Below are 18,174 nucleotides of genomic sequence, written 5' to 3' on the forward strand. Positions count from 1 at the left end.
TGACGACCCACAAATGTGCTCATAAACTGAACATAAGCAGCAGTACTAGTGACAGCGGATACCAGTAGACAATTGCATGTTGTGCGTAAATTAATAGATAAATTATATAGGGAAAGGCTAGCATTTGTTTCTGTGGTGTTTGGCAGTTGCATAGGATTATGGCAGATTTCGTAATCCTAGCCGAGAAAGTTGCACCAAATATCACAGTCCCATGTAGGACCACACCTTGTAAAATTAACGAAAATATTGTGGCCCTTACATGAGTCTATATGTAACACATTTGGATCTGCTCATCATGTTGCCTTGTTGAAATCATGTCTCCTGCTTGCACAGGTAGAGGCTGTTTCACATCTGCGAGGGGGACTCGGACTGCGTTGGAATGCACGAGTTTTCCCCTAGTGTGAAGCAGCTGTACTTGTGCACAATATCTATTGGCGACACTGGTGTCAGCCCCCATTCCACTGCATGTTCACGTCCATGTAATGTGACACTCCAGTTGGAAGGAAGGCATCCGTACAATCTTCATTTCAAATCCATTTGTTGAGAAGTGTCTGAGGAGTTTTGTGTGTTAACTATGTTAGTGTTAATGGAACTGCTATAACCAAAAGCTATCATTGTAAACATATGTGGAAGCCTTGAACACATTATTACGTATGATGTTCGGATCTGTCTTGCCACTGTTTTTGTCACCCCATTCTACTACGCAAAACTATGTGTAGTCTAGCACGGCCGCTGGATGAAAAAGCGCACGGGTACAGCCTGGCACGTGCTCCGAAACCAGCATGACTGGGGTAGTTTCCCGGACCACCGCCGCAGCGCCACCGGTGGGGGGACGGGTTTCACGGCCGCTTGCGGGATCACATGCGCGGCGCGCTTGCGGCAGTTAAGCTTCAGCGCATGCATCTTCATGTGATGCCCAAAATCTTCTGTTAAAATCCATCTAGCGTATACACATCAATTAATTACCGATATTTCTTGTACATACTTGCAGCTCTTGGGAATTTTTGGTCTTGCCTTGACCAAGATGCAACTTTGCACCGATCGCTTTTAGCGGAAGTAATCGCCTGGGTATATTTTTCTGGTATCCTAAAAGACCACAACTAACCAACTTGGAGGTGCTACACCTTTCCTAATGCATCGAAATTCTTTATTTTGGCTCTGAGTATGTTGGTTCAGATTTAATCATTTCATTTCGAAAAAGTGATCTCAAAAATTGCGGTGGCCACTGTTTATTTTACACAAAATAAGATAAACTTTTTCCTTCCTCCAAACATGTTTATAAAACACATACGATATGGTATCGCATGCAACTGCCATGAAATAATGCTTATCATTTGTGCGACCATCTCATAGAAGGAGATTCGAGCCACTTTGAAATTTCAGTGACTGTAGCTTCAATACTGACAATTGGGCAAGCTGTTACGGATTAATTAATATGGAAACGGTCAGACGGAAAGAGTGATGAAAAGGCTGCAAAACAGACGAATACACTGCTTGCATTCCTGCACTTTTCGGTATTTTTGTCTCTTCCCGTCACGCCGTTTTCACGATAATGTAACGAATTCAACATTGAACATAAAATCTGGACATAATTTGAGAAGCTATTTTATTTATTATCAATTCAGGGCTCATCCCTGCTAGCTGCAAACGGCGGCTGGTTGCAAACATTGTTGAAATCCAGCGGCTGTGACACCACCTCCCTGTTTTCTCTTATCTCTCGTTTTTTTCTAGTTCCCACCTTTCAGCCTGTAGCACCTTTGTCATCGTTCCGGTTGTTTCCGAACGCTGTCGCGTTGCGGTGGCGTGCGTTGCCCCGCAATGCCATGTGGTACTGATGTTGGTTGCCGTGAAAAGCATGTGTCTCCCTTTCATTCAGAGAGTTGGGTTGTCTGTGGTCATTTGCGGAACGGGGCACTGACTCAAACTTACCTCAGCAAAACATGCGGAGACAAAAAAGTGCAGAAAAGCATGGAAAGTGCAGAAAAGCAGTCATGGAAAAAAAATGCCAGGAGCTCGGAAGTACATGGAAACTTAAGTGGCTATTTAACCAGATTACGCGAACGGACTCAACTGAATGCATGATATGTCGTGACTGCGATAGACGAGATAGAAAAAAACCGCTTAGAACAGCTGAGTGAGATCGCTGTTGTGACCACAACCAACTAATTCGCTGCGGCTGCTGCGGAGCCGCCGTCACCCGTTTCCCCGTACCCTTCGTGCTGCAGCGGCCGCAACTGCAACTAGGGCCGACATGCGCTTTCCCATAGGAAGCCACCTGACGCAGCAGGCTGTACTGTGTGCTTTTTCATCCAGCGGCCGTGAGTCTAGTACTATATGTTGCTCTATGTGTAGCGTGATTTGGGTTTCATTTCTACCCAGGAAAATGCTATAAAAGCTGGCCTTGTAACGGTGAACAATAAGCCTGTAGGAACGGACTATCGTCTTAAAGACAATGACCTTCTGGCCAACACGTTGCACAGGTAAGCATGAACTTTTAATCGGAAACCTGTGTAGGCTTAACATAAGAGAAGTGGAAATATAAGCGCATTTTATTAAGTAAGTGAAATGCAAAGGTATTGTTATTTATGAGTGCTTTTGATGTCTTTTAGTGAAAGAGGTTGTTCAGCCATTTTACAAATGAAAACGGACAGCCTTGGAACAAACACAAATCATGGAGGCTCGCCAAACGCTGTAGATGCAACAACTTAGTGCTAGCTTTCCGGCCGCTGTCAGATTACGTGCCACCAGTTGGAGTCAACATCCAAAATAATTCGAAGGCTGGAACACCAAGGAGTGAACACGCTGTATAAATAATCAGACAGCAACTATAGAGTGCTAAAAATTAAATCTGTCTCTGCTTGAAAATGCTAAAGAGATTGCACAGCCCTCTGTTAAATTTGAAGACATGGTGCAGAGGGCCCACAGAACCATGCAAAGCCTGCATTGTGCACACAGCTGGAAAATAGTGAAAAGGAAATAAATACTATAAATAGTCAGCTTATATTTTATCCATTGAGGGGGCCACTTTCATTTGTTGTTTATTTCTTAAGTTAACGGCACCCAAGTGTGAATAGCCTGGCAGGGTTTATCGTGTAACTACCAGACTGTTATTTTTTTTAAAGCAGCGATTGAAGTTGATGATAAAGCACCAAGGCAAAAAGTAAGCAGGCTCTCTCAAACGACAACTTACCAGAAGTTGTTTCTAGGTGCTGAGGAGGTTGCCAGCTCGCTGAAAACTTTCTGAATCTGGCTAAAATCTTCCAAAGAGTGCACAGATAGAATAGAATGTTTATTTCAGTTAAAATGTGCACAAGTGAATTCCAGTTTGTTTAATACCTATAGCTTCTGTATGTGATAAGGCAGTGTTTGCTTGGAAACACCAAATGTGTCTTTAAACACACATACACAGGATCCAGGGCAATTTTATGAAAAGCTTGTGAGCGATTTTGCAGGTGGATACTAAAAACACATTGAAGTCTAGAAAGTACCCCAAGAAATAGAAGTATTCAAAATACACCATAGCCATAAAAATAAATGCATATAACAAGTGCAAAGATACATTGCTTAATGGCTACACAGAACGAATTAATACAGTAGACTCTTGATAAATGGAACCTGAAGGGACCAGGAAAATGTGTTCCGTTTAACAATAGTTCCATTTCTGAACAGGGGGGCAGAATCCAAGTATGAAACTATTCGTATTGGAGGCAGTTCCGTTTAACCCTTTGAGGGTCGAATTTTTTTGCGAAATCCAGTCCAAAAATGTGTAATTTTTTTATTGTTGAAATAAATTCTGCAGACGATTCTATTTAGGAAAAAAAATTGTCTAAAATTTTTTTTTTGTGGCCGTAGAGACAAAAACATCATTTTTGTTGTTACATACACATGGTTTATTCGTAGTAAAATCAAGCAAAATCCTAAAAGAAAAACTTTAACAGTTTCTGGTAAATAAAACTTATGCATTGTATTAAACATAGCTCGCAGAAATCCAGTGAATTAGATTCTGATTCACCACTTGGGGAATAGTTCGTATAGGAAGAATCGCTGCTCGACTCACCGGCAGCAGAGCAACCGGCGCACGCTTCCATAGCGTAAGCGAACTGCGTCAGTGAGCGCACGGAAGAAAACTCTATGGGTTGTGCGCCCATCCGGAAAGCAAAATGAGTGAAAAAGCTACAGTAATCCTTCGTCTTATCGCCAACAAGACGTAGTTAGTTTTTCCAAGACACCAAAACAGGAAACGCAATCACAGCGGCGTCGTTTGTGTAATTTAGCGCCGCACGGAAACAGATGTAATCGCGCCCCGGGGAGCAATAAACGAGAGAGTAGCAAGCGGTCACCCTTTGAGAGATTAGAAACCAAACAGCCATCTGCTTTGTGGGCGCAAGAACGAAAACAACCCGAAGGACGAAACCAAAACCAGCCGGACCGCGTGCGCGCGTTCTGATGCGCAATTGAAAGCCACCGCACCGCTTTGGAAAGCAAAAAAAAAAAAAAAGACGAAGACACATCAGCGCACGGAGGTGCATCGGCGCAGTAAAAAAATTCCACATATTCCCGAAGCATGGCAGCACATTCCAAGCAAGAGAAATGATCGAAGAAGGCGCGCCGTTTTGCGAAGCATAAAAAAAAGCTACAACGGAGAGACATCGGCGCATGAAAAAAATTCAACGTATTCCCGAAACGTGGCAGCACATGAAAAGCAAGAGAAATGATCGCAAAAGGCACGTACTTTAAACCAGCTGCACCGTGAACGCGCACGGATGGGCAAGCGATAGCCGGCGTGCCGTTTTGGTAAGCAAGAAAAAAATACGACCGAGCGACATCGGCGCATGAAAAAAATTCCACGTATTCCTGAAGTGTGGCAGCACAGACCAAGCAAGAGAAATGATTGAAAAAGGCGCGCGTTTTAAAAATAAACGCTATGCTGTACATGTACAACAAAAACCCTTTGGCACCAGGAAGCTTCTGCCGTACAAGTACGGCGAAAACCCTCAAGGGGTTAAGCAGCAGTTCGTCAAGAGATTTCCGTTTACTAAGAGTCTACTGTAGTATCAAGTGGGGATTTATTTCTCATTGTTCCACCTAACTTTAAATGTCTGAACGCATCATGTAATACCTTATACAATCTAAATTTGTTTGTTCTGGCTCCATCCATCTTCTCTATAATTTTGGTATTTAAGACATGCCTATTGAGTGAGCATTTGTCTACTATTCAAGGTTTGGTTCATTTCATTCTAACACCTTAGCATCTGCAAACTTTTTAACAGGCATGAAGTTCCCGTTCTTGGAGCACCCATAAAGATACTTCATGATGCTGATGACATGGTTGTCATTGATAAACCACCATCTATACCTGTAAGCATGCAAGCTTTGTCCTATTTATGCTTAGCGCTACTAGTGGGAATACCGTTGCTTGTCATGTTGTTGCTTAGTAGTGGTAACTTTCTCTAATTTTGCTTTTTGATCTATTTTCTTAAGGTTCATCCATGTGGACGGTATCGTCACAACTCTGTTATTTTCATCCTGGCCAAGGAACATGGCTTACAGAATTTGCATAGTGAGTGTCCATATTACTAGTAGATAAGTAGGCTGTTGTTCATTATACCTTTAGCAGAGAAAGGAACTCACAAACCTCGCAAAAGAATTCGTTTCATTGGCTATGGACAACGAAGTTATGACACTTAATAGCATATCACAGCTGTCTAGGCAAGGAAAACCATACAGCGCCCTATGAAAACCGTTCTCGACTTCATTTACAACTGCTACATACATGGTTCTGTCAATCTGTCAAGGAGATTTACAAATTCGTCAACTAAAGCAGTGGTGAAGGAAATTTGAATATATGCTCCTAATCAATCTGTAAAAGCATGTGCCTTTGGTATATGTATTTTTGTCATCATGAGTAGTTGCAGTATTTTATTGCTTAGAGGGACACTAAAGGCAAATAACAATTTATGTCAGAGTGAAAGTTCAGTGCTTGAGAACACCTAAAACGCCAGTATTATATACGCAGCAGCACTTTAGCAATCGAGAAGTTAAAGGGATACTGAACAAAATTTTTGCCGCCGAGATAAATGGCCCAATTGAAAGATTGGGTGCTGAAATTTGTTGAAACAACCTTCATTTCAGCCAGAAACGAGCAGAAAATAATGAATTTAATGCATTTTTCGCAAATTGGCGCCCACTCGTGTGAGCACAAGCTAAAAAACAGCTTTTTGAACCAGAAGTGCCGTCTTCTACAGGCTGGGTACCCGATAACCTTCCTATCCTCATTGGCAGAAACAATGTTAAGGACAGATAAGACTCGCGCAAGAGACAAAGATAAAAAGTGTGCGGTCATTCCCTACGTACATGGCATCTCCCACAACCTGAGAAAGATAGGCAGCAGAAATGGGATACACGTTCTGTTTTCAGCTCCTGACCGCTTGTCACGTCTTTGCAAACGAGTGAATCAGGTGGGTCGGACGAAGGTTGGCTGCACCACTAATCATCGCGACAAGTTCGTGTCATGTACTGAGGGAGTCCTCTATTCCATTCCCTTGTCTTGCGGACGCACTTACGTCAGCCAGACCGGCCGATGCCTTAACAAAAGATTGTTAGAACATAAAGACAATGTGACCGTGCGAATTTCAGGACACCTGGGCATCCACTACCGAGATTGTGAATGCGCGCCCCAATTCAACAACACAAAAGTATTACGCAGGTCTAGCGATAAAGTGACCCGAGAAGTCATGGAGGCCCAGAATATCGCGAAATTACAGGACAGCTGCATAAGCGCCCCATCAATAGCCCTTTTAGATAAAGAGCTAGCCTTCCTATCGGGGGCTAGATAATCACGGTCCCACTGGCTAACTGCTTTGAGTGCCCTATCAAGCCTTGCTTCTTTTGCTGTGCCTCTCTTCGTATTGGTTTTTTGTTGATAAGTGCTATTTATTTTCGTGGCTTATGAGCAATAAACTTCAGTTGTTAGTCAGCGCCTGTGTCTGTGCCTTTTCTTGTGTCTGTTTGTACTCGTCTCTACGCGCTGTTTTCGCCTCGGTATGAACAACCAACTAGATCGAAACGTGTTATTCCAGTTTTTTTCTTGCGCTGGCAGCAGCGAGGCTGGGATGCTTCACTTGTCACCCCTTAGTATTGCTAAACTGCATTGCCTTGTGGCTTCTAAGGGCCATCGTTTCTGCGGATTTGCGGCTAAATTGGGATTGGGAATTGGCACATGGCACCCAAAGTTTTTTAATTAACCGGGCTGGTACTGACCGTCGCTTCAAATTATCCTCTCAAATTTACATTGCACAATACAGGGCCGCAGAAATCCTTCTAATTATGTGGGATTTCGAAATAACCGAGTTCGGATTAATGAGGTCTTACTGTATTACCCTCACATCGATTCATCATTTTTTAAGTTTAAAAGCTTGTTATACCGTCTTATATGCTGTAAGTATAGTAAATTTTAAAACGTAACAAATTTTACAGGTTATCACTTGCATTCTACCAAAAGTCAAATCCTGCTACTACTCGAAGTTGCTTCCACTTCCCTTTGAACCAAAAAGAATGATATATGCATATGCCTTGTTTCAACTTTAAAAAGATTGCGCTGGTTAGTTGGGTCATGACAAATATGCTCATTTTTATTTATACTATGCGATATAAACTATTCGAATTCGCTTCGAAATCCGCTTCGACCAAATCACTATTTGCTTCGAATTCGCTTCGGACCTAAAATATACTATTCGCACAAGCCTACTCATAATCCCCGATTGCAAGATTAAATGACAATGGAGTTCTGAACGAAGAACCTACATGTCCAAACTGATTTAATGTTTCACTTTAGTGCCCTTTGGAGGATGGCTTTATTCTAGAAATCAAAAACTTAGCTAACAAGTTTCTCACTTTTTTGTCAGAACACTATAAATATAAGAAAATTAATTAAAATGAGCAGTGTCACACTGACGTACCAATGCTAAGGTTTCTGCTAAAAATTCAGGAATAGCAAGTTTGGACATTATTTTATAGCAGTGGCAATTATATGGACACTCTAGGTGCATTTTTGCCATTGCCGTGAGGTTCTGTATACAATCCAAAGGCAAAAACATCACCCCGCGCGTTGTGTATGTTCTGTGTGTGAGTGAAAGCATGCGAGGGCAGATGATGATAGCAGCTCAAGCGGAGATAAAGTGCAGCGGCTGTCCTCCATCGAGCGGAAGGTCTATGTGTTGTCCGGGGTGTCTGTGGGGGAGGGAGGAGCTGCATGGCTTTTGCAGGAACTGTGTACTTTGATTGGCCGGGCACAGTCACACACACCCTATTTTGACAGGGATCAGCAGACAGCTCATACCTTATTACGTGCTGTGTTCTCATGGTGCAGTTTGCGTTTAAGTGATAGCACGAAGGTAGCTTTGAAGCAGTAGTGCTTCTGTTCGCCGACGTTTTGTTAGGTTACGCCAGGTCGGATGCTAAAGGAGTTGGCTACTAGCCTTACTTCATATAACATTCCAGTTTGCTGCTATTAGCATTACTTCACCCTTTTGGCAAAACTGTGACTTGTTTTCTCTTTTAATGAGCAAGTATGAAAAATAACAAAAGTAGTTTTTGAAGGACACCTTATCAATCTGAACTGATTTAGTGTACGCCCTTTGGTTTCCCTTTTAGAGCATCATAGGGCATTGTTGCACGAATGTTCGTTCTACATCGTGCTTGAGGCTGAATCATGGCAACTTCACCCATACACTAGTTCTGGCAAGCCTGAAAACATGCACTGATCGTAAATTGTAGTCATGTGCTGGTTTTTAAGTGCGGAGCACTTTAGGGGACCGGCTTATCGCCCATCCATCTCATGTGGCGTTACATGCTCATAGTAAAGCGCTAAATACAGGCCATAACAAGGCTAGCAATGCTCAAACACGGGTTAAAATGAACGAGCAAGGTCTAAAATAATGTAATTAATAGAAATAGCCAAGAAGTAATCGAATTAATTAACTTAAAATTGCTAAAACGTTTCGAAACATGGGGCTGACTCCGGCGGGGCGCAAGAGTGTGCCACCGCCTAGTCGTGTTAGCAAATGCCCTCCCCCTGCGCCGCCTCTGCATTGGCACTGCATTCCTGCGTGACTACATCTGATGGGGGAAACAACCTGACGGAACTCGCTGCAGATGACACATATCTCAACTGCCATAACAAGCAGAAAGTTGATAAAGCGCAGCAAAAAGTAACACACATGTTGCACACTGAGTTTGTGAATCTGCCTAACAAGATTCTACTCGTGCCGGGGAAACCCTACATGCTTACCTCAAACATTGGCGTCATTGACGCTTTGGTAAACGGAGCAGTGGGAACTCTACAAACGGGAATTGTTGGGTGCCCGCGCGACACACTTCCTCAGGTTTCACAGTAGTGGAGCTGCCATACGTTCTTTTTTTACTTGTTTACATTTCATTCAGTGCCAGTTCTTCATGAGTGGTGATGTATTGGTTGCAGCTGTACACAGGCTGGACAGGCTCACATCTGGATTGCTGCTTATGAGCCGTTCAGTGGACAGAGCCCGGGAGCTGGAGAACGAGATCAAGGGCCGGCTGGTATCCAAGGAGTACTTGTGTCGAGTTGAAGGCTGCTTTCCAGAGTGGGTTCTTTGCACATATGTTCTCTACAGAATTGTTTCACAGTGCCAGCGTTTTGTTTGCAAGGAACCTAGCACATTATGTTAAAGTACAGATACTTCTGGTGATTTCTGTACCAAGTTCAGTGTAATATCTTCCAGTATTTTTAGTAGCTTTAGTATAAAACTGGCTGCGAAGCACACACTGCAGATTGCCTGTCCTCAAAGGTCACGATTGGTCAGAAAGAAATAATTACTACAAGTTTCGGAGCAAGAATTCTATACTTAAGGAAAAGGAAAGAAAGGTGGCACTATCTTGGGCAGCCCATCAAAGAGCACGGCACAGCACCACAGCGAAGGGAGTATGGAAATTAAAGTATAGAAGAGAGAGCGTATAGGAGATTTTGGTAAGCTTGCCCAAGCAGCTGATGGTGGGAGGAGGAGCGAGTTGCAAGTTCTCCTCCTCTAGTCAGGCAGGCGGTTGCTCAGTGCAGCAACAGTCATAAAAGGTGGCATGTATATCCTCTCTTTCAAGTAACATGCTGGGGTTGCAAAGACTGGGTGAGCCAAGATGGCTAGTCACTTATCTTTGCTGGCACCACCAGCTTTCCACGCACCTAATGTTACAGCTCACATTATCTCAAAGGAACGAAAGGCAGCATAGTGTGTGTGCTCACTTCTGTTTGCGCTATTCATTGCGCCAGCATTGTGTAAGCCATTGTTTGCGGTCACTGAGTTTGCCTGTGCGTGCAGGCACTATGCTCATTAATTAGCATGCAATCACATATTCACTGCAATATAGTGTAGAGACAATACAACTTTGTATAGCCTAAAGGGGAACTCTATTAATTTTATTATGTTCACTGATCTCAATAAAATTTTTCTACATATATGCTCTTTGGTACTCTGATGATATGTGCCAAACGATAGGGCTGCAAGTCATAGTAGGGCTGCAATTTTCCTGTGCTCCTGCCTTGTTTGGTGTGGCAACGGTAGGGTAGCAGCAGGTCAAAAGAAAACTGATCTTCTCACACTCGCATAGTTGCTGACATCGTCGCTGTCAGGTTCCGAAAGTCTGGCACAGCTCGATCCAACATCGGATGACATTGCCAGCTTCTCTTTTCTAGTGTCCGCCGCGGTGGTCTAGCGGTTACGGTGCTCGGCTGCTGACCCGAAGGTCGCGGGTTCGATCCCGGCCGCGGCGGTCGCATTTCGATGGAGGCGAAATGGTAGAGGCCCGTGTACTTAGATTTAGGTGCACGTTAAAGAACACCAGATGGTCGAAATTTCCGGAGCCCTCCACTACGGCGTCTCTCATAATCATATCGTGGTTTTGGGACGTAAAACCCCAGATATTATTATTATTATCTCTTTTCTAGTGCTAGAACCTTGTGTACTATGTTTACACTATGGCGGGGTTTAATGTGCAATCACTGGAGAGATTGCACAGAGCATCTACATCTACCAATTTTGGGTTTGACAGATAGTTTTTTTGGTTATTTAAAATTATTGAAGAGTCTCTGAGCAAACTGAAGCACCGTAGCTGTTACTGGACTGTCAATACTCTTTGAAAACAGCAGTATCCTAATATGGTAAAAAAAAAAAGAAATACGCCGGAGTTTCTCTTTGAGGTGCTATGAAAAGTCAGTGGCGTAAATCCAACAGTCACAAGAGGGGGGGGAGGGACACATTGCCATGGCGGCCATATTATTTATATAAATATAGATTTATTTTTAATTATATAAAAATTAAAATAATGCTTCGAAATAAAATGTTAAAATGAGCATTGCTTCCCAGCTCACGTAATTGCATTGTGCTATTGTCTTCTCGGATGCCAATCGAACGGCACTTGTGATTTCCGTACAGTCTTACAAAGCTGAACGATGTTGAACAACAGGTACACGCTACAAAATAAACAGGCATTAAAAAAAAAGTTGACTGCACTATACTTAACTGTCAAGCAATTCAAATATCATGTTTGATAGATAAATCTCAAGGAGGACACTTTCAGGGGTTGTCCCCCCCAGCATGAACACAAGGAGGGTAGCACCCCTCTGACCCCCACATGATTTACGCGAGTGTGCAAAGTAAGGTTGCATTGCTATTGTTATCAATGCTTCACCTTTCAAGTAGAACTATGACTTTTTGTTGGCTGATAGCAAGTATTCAGGGAACATTCGTAATTGAGACAGCATAGTGCTGAGCATACAGGTGATTTGCGATTTTTCAGTCTCAAAGGTACAACTGCCCCCTACTCTTTGTGCTTGCAAAATTTCCTATGTACAAGTTACATTGTATGTGAATTTTAAAGTACTGTTGTATCCTTTTTCTATCTTTTGTACTTTTTGTATTGTAATTATGCCTTTTTGAAAGCAGTAGTAAAATGCTTTGTTCCCTCGACATAGCCTTTTTTTTACAACAAAAAATTCATTTATACGTAGAAACATATGTTGTTTTTTTGTGTGTCTATTTCCTATAATGGCTTATTGGTTGTGGTGTTCTGCTGAACAGCAGAGTGCTGCTTGCTTAATTATTTGCCCTAATAGGGATAGAATGCAAGAATTCAAACTTTTGTGAATGTGAATAATCAAACTTTTGAATGCGTTTCGAGTAGTGTTTGCTGTTCAATTTCATTCATACCGAACGTTTACTGTTAAAAGTGTGCGATATTGTGGGGAAAAAAAATATGATTTCATTCACTAAAAATTAAATCGCACCTCTTCTATATGATGCATGTGAACCCAATTCTCCTTGCGAACTTCAGTCTATTGAAAAGGTTCACATGTGCACCCTGACACTATTTTAGCAAAGGTAGCTCGATCAGTGCCCACCAATTAGAAAGAGCACATTGAGTGAAGCATCTGCCTAAAGTTGTTGGACACTGCAGGAGCGCATACATGCGAACACATTCCCCAACGGTAAGCTCTACTGAATTTGAAGTGCGTCCTCTGTATTCCTGCTTCCAAAACGAAGATGCTGTCTTGTGCAACTATTTTGTTGTGTTGTGCAACGTGTTAACTACCGGTAGAACCCCCACTACAAATCTCCGCTGTTCGCCGTCAATAGTGCCGCTACTAATTGGAACAGTGGCGCTTCCATCAAATATTGGCGGCGAGGAGTTACGAAGTCACCCTCTGTCGGACGCACCTCGATTGCGTGCTAGGCAGGATGCCGCCGGCGCGCGCCCCATAGGTTTTGCAGTCGGCGCTCTACAAAATCACCTCGTGGAAGCCCTCCGGGACATTTCTGCAGGTACTTTCGAAAAGCAATACTATGTTCTTTCCTGTCAAAAGAATAATTTTCGATGAACAGAAAGCACGAGATAGTCTACAGTCGCTGTCTTTCTGCAGAAAACCGAGCAACCGCTTCACGCAGTCACCGCGTTGGAGACCCCTGAACTGGCTTCTTGCGTGAAAGGTAGTCACTCGCTGAGTGCAAAATATGTAAAATATCTCGTTAAAGGGGTCATGAAGCACCCCTTGGGCTGATTGAAAAAACACATCCTGCGGAAAGCTGACACGGCTATGAACTGCTCTGCCAAATATTACAGTCGTGCGCGCCGCGTAATGGCCACAAGCGGAGCGCGAAGTTGCCGTTTCCCCAGGCACCCTCTTTTCAAACAGAGGCCGGCTCTCACTCTCGTCGGTGGGCGGGGCGTCTGTCCGCTGTACGTCGCAAGAGACATAGCATGCTTATTGGCCGATAGCCAACGTAAATCGAGAGCGGCGTTCGGATCAGATGCGCTTCTTGCCGCGGGGTGCCGCCACTTGCCGGCGCCGCACTCCTCAGTACACGGTAGCCGCACTCGCGCAAGCGAATCACAGCGGGAGAGCGATCGCGTTTCATGACGCGCGCTGGCGTAACTTCTTTCCCCCATGCCATCCCTCCCTGTCTAGCTTCCAGTGCGCTCGCCGGCACGAGAAAAGAGAGAAAGCGCTGGGAGCGTGTGCCAAACCCCCGTAACTCCGCTGATTCTTGACGGATTCGAGAAATTTTTGCGGCAATCGATTCGGGAGGCAGTACACTCCGATACTGAGGCCATTAGATCATTACGTGGAAAAGTGGTTCATGACCCTTTAAAGTAGACTGCCTGTATAACCAAACGGAGCATAACAGAAAGAAGCCTCAAGCCAGCGATCGCACAGGTCCGCGACGACTGACGGTGCCTCTGCATGTATGAGCGTCTGCATGTATGCTCGTACTGATGGTTTCGCTTTTGCTACGAGCACGTTTTGGCACCGCGCTGTGAACTTTAGGCCGCAGAATATGAGAATTTGTGAGTACACAAACAACTACTGTTGCGCGGACGCTATCAGAGCAGTTCAAAAACAATTTCGTTACAACTACCGCTTCGGTGCGCATGGCAATTTTGTGATGTGCCGTCCCGACAATTCAGTTCTTTTTTCGGTCTAAATTCGTGTATGTTTCAATGTCATTTGACAAGTTGTCTCGCACTGCGTATTGATCGGCCTTCTCAGCGGGCAAATGCCGCTGCTTCTGTTTCTTTATTCAGTGCATTTGTTTCGTTTGGTGCTCACACAAACGTGAGCAAATGCGACGCCTTTTATTAATGCTCCTTAATTATCGTTCCATTTGCATTCCAGTGAACTTGCCGCTCTCTGTCATCAACAAATTCATAGACCAAAGCTTCACCACTTTGAGATTGCTGGTGGAAGGAGAAGTAGTCTACGAGACCGAGCATGGTAGTAGCATGCAACATCAAGGAAAAGACAGAAAATACAGTAATGTTCGCCGGACTTGTTCTGCAAACGTCGGCTGTGAACTAGGACCCACGTGAACTTGAAATAGCGGTGAATAAAATAGAAGTTATTGCAGCAACCAGCAGCCGCAGGAAAAGATAGTAAATATTTGATGAGTACCCCAGCAATTTTGGCAGCAGTGTCGTGTTTAACGCCAACAGGATGGCATCTTTCCCACGTAAATAAATGAGGCTCCAAGAAAATACATGGGGTTGCAGAGGCCCAACGTCAGTTTGAGAGTGACACAAATAAATTTGGGACATAGTGTTTGCGTCAGGGGAACGCAAGCTTGACTGAAAAAATGTTATTGCCAACATAAATGCAGCACACAGCCGCAGCATTTGACTCTCTCGCTATGTATGTCCACTAGCAAACGTCGCGTAGCTTATGAAGGCGAAAGCCAGATGCCTCTTCAAACGGAAAGATTGACCGTCACGGCGTCAAGACTAGTGACGCAAAAAATAATCGTCATGTGGTGAGGTCAACATATGATGTTATCATGACGTCACAGACCTCCTAAATTTGTAACTTCATTGTGACATCACCATGACGTGACATAACGTGATGTCACATGATGACGTATTCAGACGACATGGTCCCTTTGCATTGCCTCCGTGATCGGTGATGGCGTTATCATATCACATAATGACGTCATAGATCGCCAAAATATGTAGCGTCATTATGACGTCACATGATGACATATTCAACGTCATGGTCGCTTTGCATTGCCTCCGTGATCTGTGACGGAGCCCGTGCAAAACCGCGTTAGGTGCAGAACGCTTTTGGAGGGGTGTGCGGGAGAATCAATACATCGACTGACAAGAAGAAGAAGATGGCTTTCACCTTCTAGTCATCTTTGGCGAATGCATAAGGGACCCTGTGAGTTTTTTAATTCAACGTATCTAAACAATGACTTGTGCATCTGCAGCCGATTTTGCGGATGCTGAGCACGGGGCCGTAGATCAAGAGGTTGCACGGGAGGGTTCTGAGATGGTATCGCACGTGGTTAAGGTAGTGCCTTTTCCATCCTGTGGCACATAAGCATCATTTGCCGGCAGGAAGCACGCGTGAGCCATCGTCTCAGTGCGCGCTGTCTGCTACTCACCGAACATAGCAGGCCCGATGCAGTAACGAAAGTCTTCGTCGCGGAAGTGCTTGTTGCACACAAGACTCGTAGCCGATGGTTACTTGCCGGTTCTTAGCTTTACAACCCATGCTTCACGCAGTTTCTTGTCCCGCGGTTACCGGTGCAGGCTGACACTGGGCTCCGTTGCGTAAGCCCGGCACTGCGGCACCGAGCGGTAGAGCCCCATGTTCGTTGCCTTCGGAGGCAGCCACTCTATTACAGTGGTTTCAATTGAGCAGAAAATGCGAGAAAACTTCCATATTTGAACAGACCGCAGCGCATGTGGTACTTGAAACTCGTTTTCAAAGCACGCGGCAGTGCTCCACAAGCAGCCGACGCGGCCGCTGAGACCACGTGATCCTGCCAAGCACGTCACGCCGACGGTGGCGCCGGCGTTTCCAGTGGTGAGCCTCGAGGCCAATTGACACTCCCACAAGAGCCCTGCACGCCATGTATCAACTCTGTGATTATAATGCCTAGATTATGTTGTGTGTACTAAAATTGAAGAAACAAACCTGAACAAGTGCACGGAATAGCCATATGCTATGGGTAGGGCTGGAAAGCAAAAAGCTGTAACCATGCCGTAGCATCCCTGATTTCTCATTGGTCTTGCCATCGCTGGTGGTACATATTATGGTTTCAAGTGTAAGTCAACTCGCCAACTTCAGCTTTTCAAATTTAAATAAAATATGTCAACCTACAATTGTGTAAATATGGTAAGCTGCACGCCAGTGAAAGCATGGGCACCCATGCATCACTAAGTGAAATTTATGGCACGATTCTCTCTTGGATTGCCCCCCCCCCCCTTCCCTCCTGGCTACGAGCCTGATTGTGATGCTGTAAATTATTAATATTGTTACTCTTTTGTCATTCCTAAAAAACTGATTCTTCAGAATAATTTTTTTTTTAACTCTGAAGATTGGTTAGTTCTCTCCTTTATTCTTTGTTTGTTGGTTTTTGTGCTGGCATACAATTGTAATTTGTTTCCCTTCCATTTCGCCACATTACAAGTTCTGAGTAATGTTCTTAGTGCTACTCCATTTTCAAATGCTCCACAGTGAAACTGTGATCTGCTGTGAACCCATCGAGGTCATCTCTCACAAGATTGGAGTCTGCGGTGTGGGCGCCCATGGGAAGGAGTGCAAGACAGAGTTCAAGAAGCTTAGTTACAATGGAAAGTCCAGTGTGGTCCTGTGTAAGTTGATGAGGTATTGTTGTATTTGATGTGTTTAGTGCTATCTTTTCAACATGGCTTGGAAGAATGACCCAAGATACCAGTTCCAATGAGTTCCTATTTACTCTGGTGTTTTAATGTTCCTAGTGTGAGCCATTGCTTGCTGTGTTCTAATTTTTATTCTTTGTGCCTCCAATTCCTTGATTCAGTGATGTTTTGTGTACCTTTTGAGTGTAAAATCTTGTAAAGGATTGTACAAAATGTTTTGTCTATGATGCTGGTGTTTTAGTCTTGATTAATTATTGGAAATGTTACTGTTTTAACTGGGCAAGGTATGGGTTTTGGCTCATAGTTAGATATTGTGGAATTTTAGGGTGTGTGACTGTTCTGCTGTAGTGAAAGTAAATCTTTTTCTCCGCCTCAGGCAAGCCACACACAGGCCGCATGCATCAAATCCGTGTGCACCTCCAGTTTTTAGGCAAGTAAATAGTTATGCATTTGCTTTATAGGCTGGTCATTCTTAAAAGAGTACGTACACAAAATTTTGAAGGCAAGATAACTTGTGAGATAGATTTGTGTAGACACAGCACATCATCTACAACATATTAACGGCAAATAGTCTAGAACATAATCAATATCAATTTTAAAGTGTGTGCCATGCTGCTGCATGCAAAACTGAGCACTCCTTGCGACATTGACATCAACTTGGTTTAAGTGTAAGCAACCACTTACGTCCAAGTTTGTGTTAGTTGCCATGCTCCTTGTGCACGCTCTCTCCCGCAATTGTCAATGCAGTGCTCACATGCACATGATACTGCACTCCATGGTGCGCGAGGTGAGTGCGTCACTGATTTGTGTGCTGACATGGTTAGCTGTGTTTACAAACAAACCTTGCTTGGTCCCCGCTCTCTCGACACTCTCTTAAACTGAAACTGCGACTGGGCACTATAAAAACGTCTACAAATAATGAACCGTTGCACCTTCAAGCAAGCAAGGTTTCCAGCCATGATAAATGGGTCGTTAGCCAATTATTGCAACAGACATAACAAGGTGTAAAATTTATGTTTCAGTACTCCCTTAAAGTTACATAAGTTTGAGCTGTCCACCATTGCTGAGAAAAAAATAATTGCGCTGAGAAAATGGGAAAGTGTGTTTTGTGCGATAAGTATTGATGAAAAAATATAAGCAAAATGAACACGATGCACAGTTGTAAAACACAGAGTACAAACTTCCAGTAGTTAAAATTTTTTTAGAAGCAGAACAAGCAGTAGGCTTCCGCTTGGCTCATGCAATCCAAAGTAGTCACGCCAGCTGATGTGATAAGCGGCAACAATGGGTGGCCACTGCAAAGATGCATCTAGGAGAAACATAGGTTACTAGGACTCTCAGAAAAAAGAACAGAAGAGAGAGAGAAAAAAAAAATCATCTCACAGTTTTAGAGAACATGACACTGGCTATAACAATTCAGTTAGTTGCTATGTATGAATGCCTGACGGAATGCATGTGATGCGAGTAAGG

General features: G+C 43.8%; 1 protein-coding gene across 1 annotated transcript in view; it reads left to right on the top strand.

Moving 5' to 3' along the window:
• Positions 1–18,174, top strand: part of LOC119376012 (pseudouridylate synthase RPUSD2) — a 29,636-nt gene that overhangs the window by 1,263 nt on the left and 10,199 nt on the right. The window contains exons 4-9 of the mRNA XM_037646010.2: positions 2,380–2,480; positions 5,271–5,358; positions 5,482–5,560; positions 9,479–9,620; positions 16,541–16,677; positions 17,081–17,134. Of these exons, the coding sequence (XP_037501938.1) occupies positions 2,380–2,480; positions 5,271–5,358; positions 5,482–5,560; positions 9,479–9,620; positions 16,541–16,677; positions 17,081–17,134 (601 nt within the window). The remainder of the gene's footprint in view (positions 1–2,379; positions 2,481–5,270; positions 5,359–5,481; positions 5,561–9,478; positions 9,621–16,540; positions 16,678–17,080; positions 17,135–18,174) is intronic.

This window comes from Rhipicephalus sanguineus, chromosome 1, assembly GCF_013339695.2.
Source record: "Rhipicephalus sanguineus isolate Rsan-2018 chromosome 1, BIME_Rsan_1.4, whole genome shotgun sequence".
In the NCBI taxonomy this organism is placed as follows: Eukaryota; Metazoa; Arthropoda; class Arachnida; order Ixodida; family Ixodidae; genus Rhipicephalus; species Rhipicephalus sanguineus.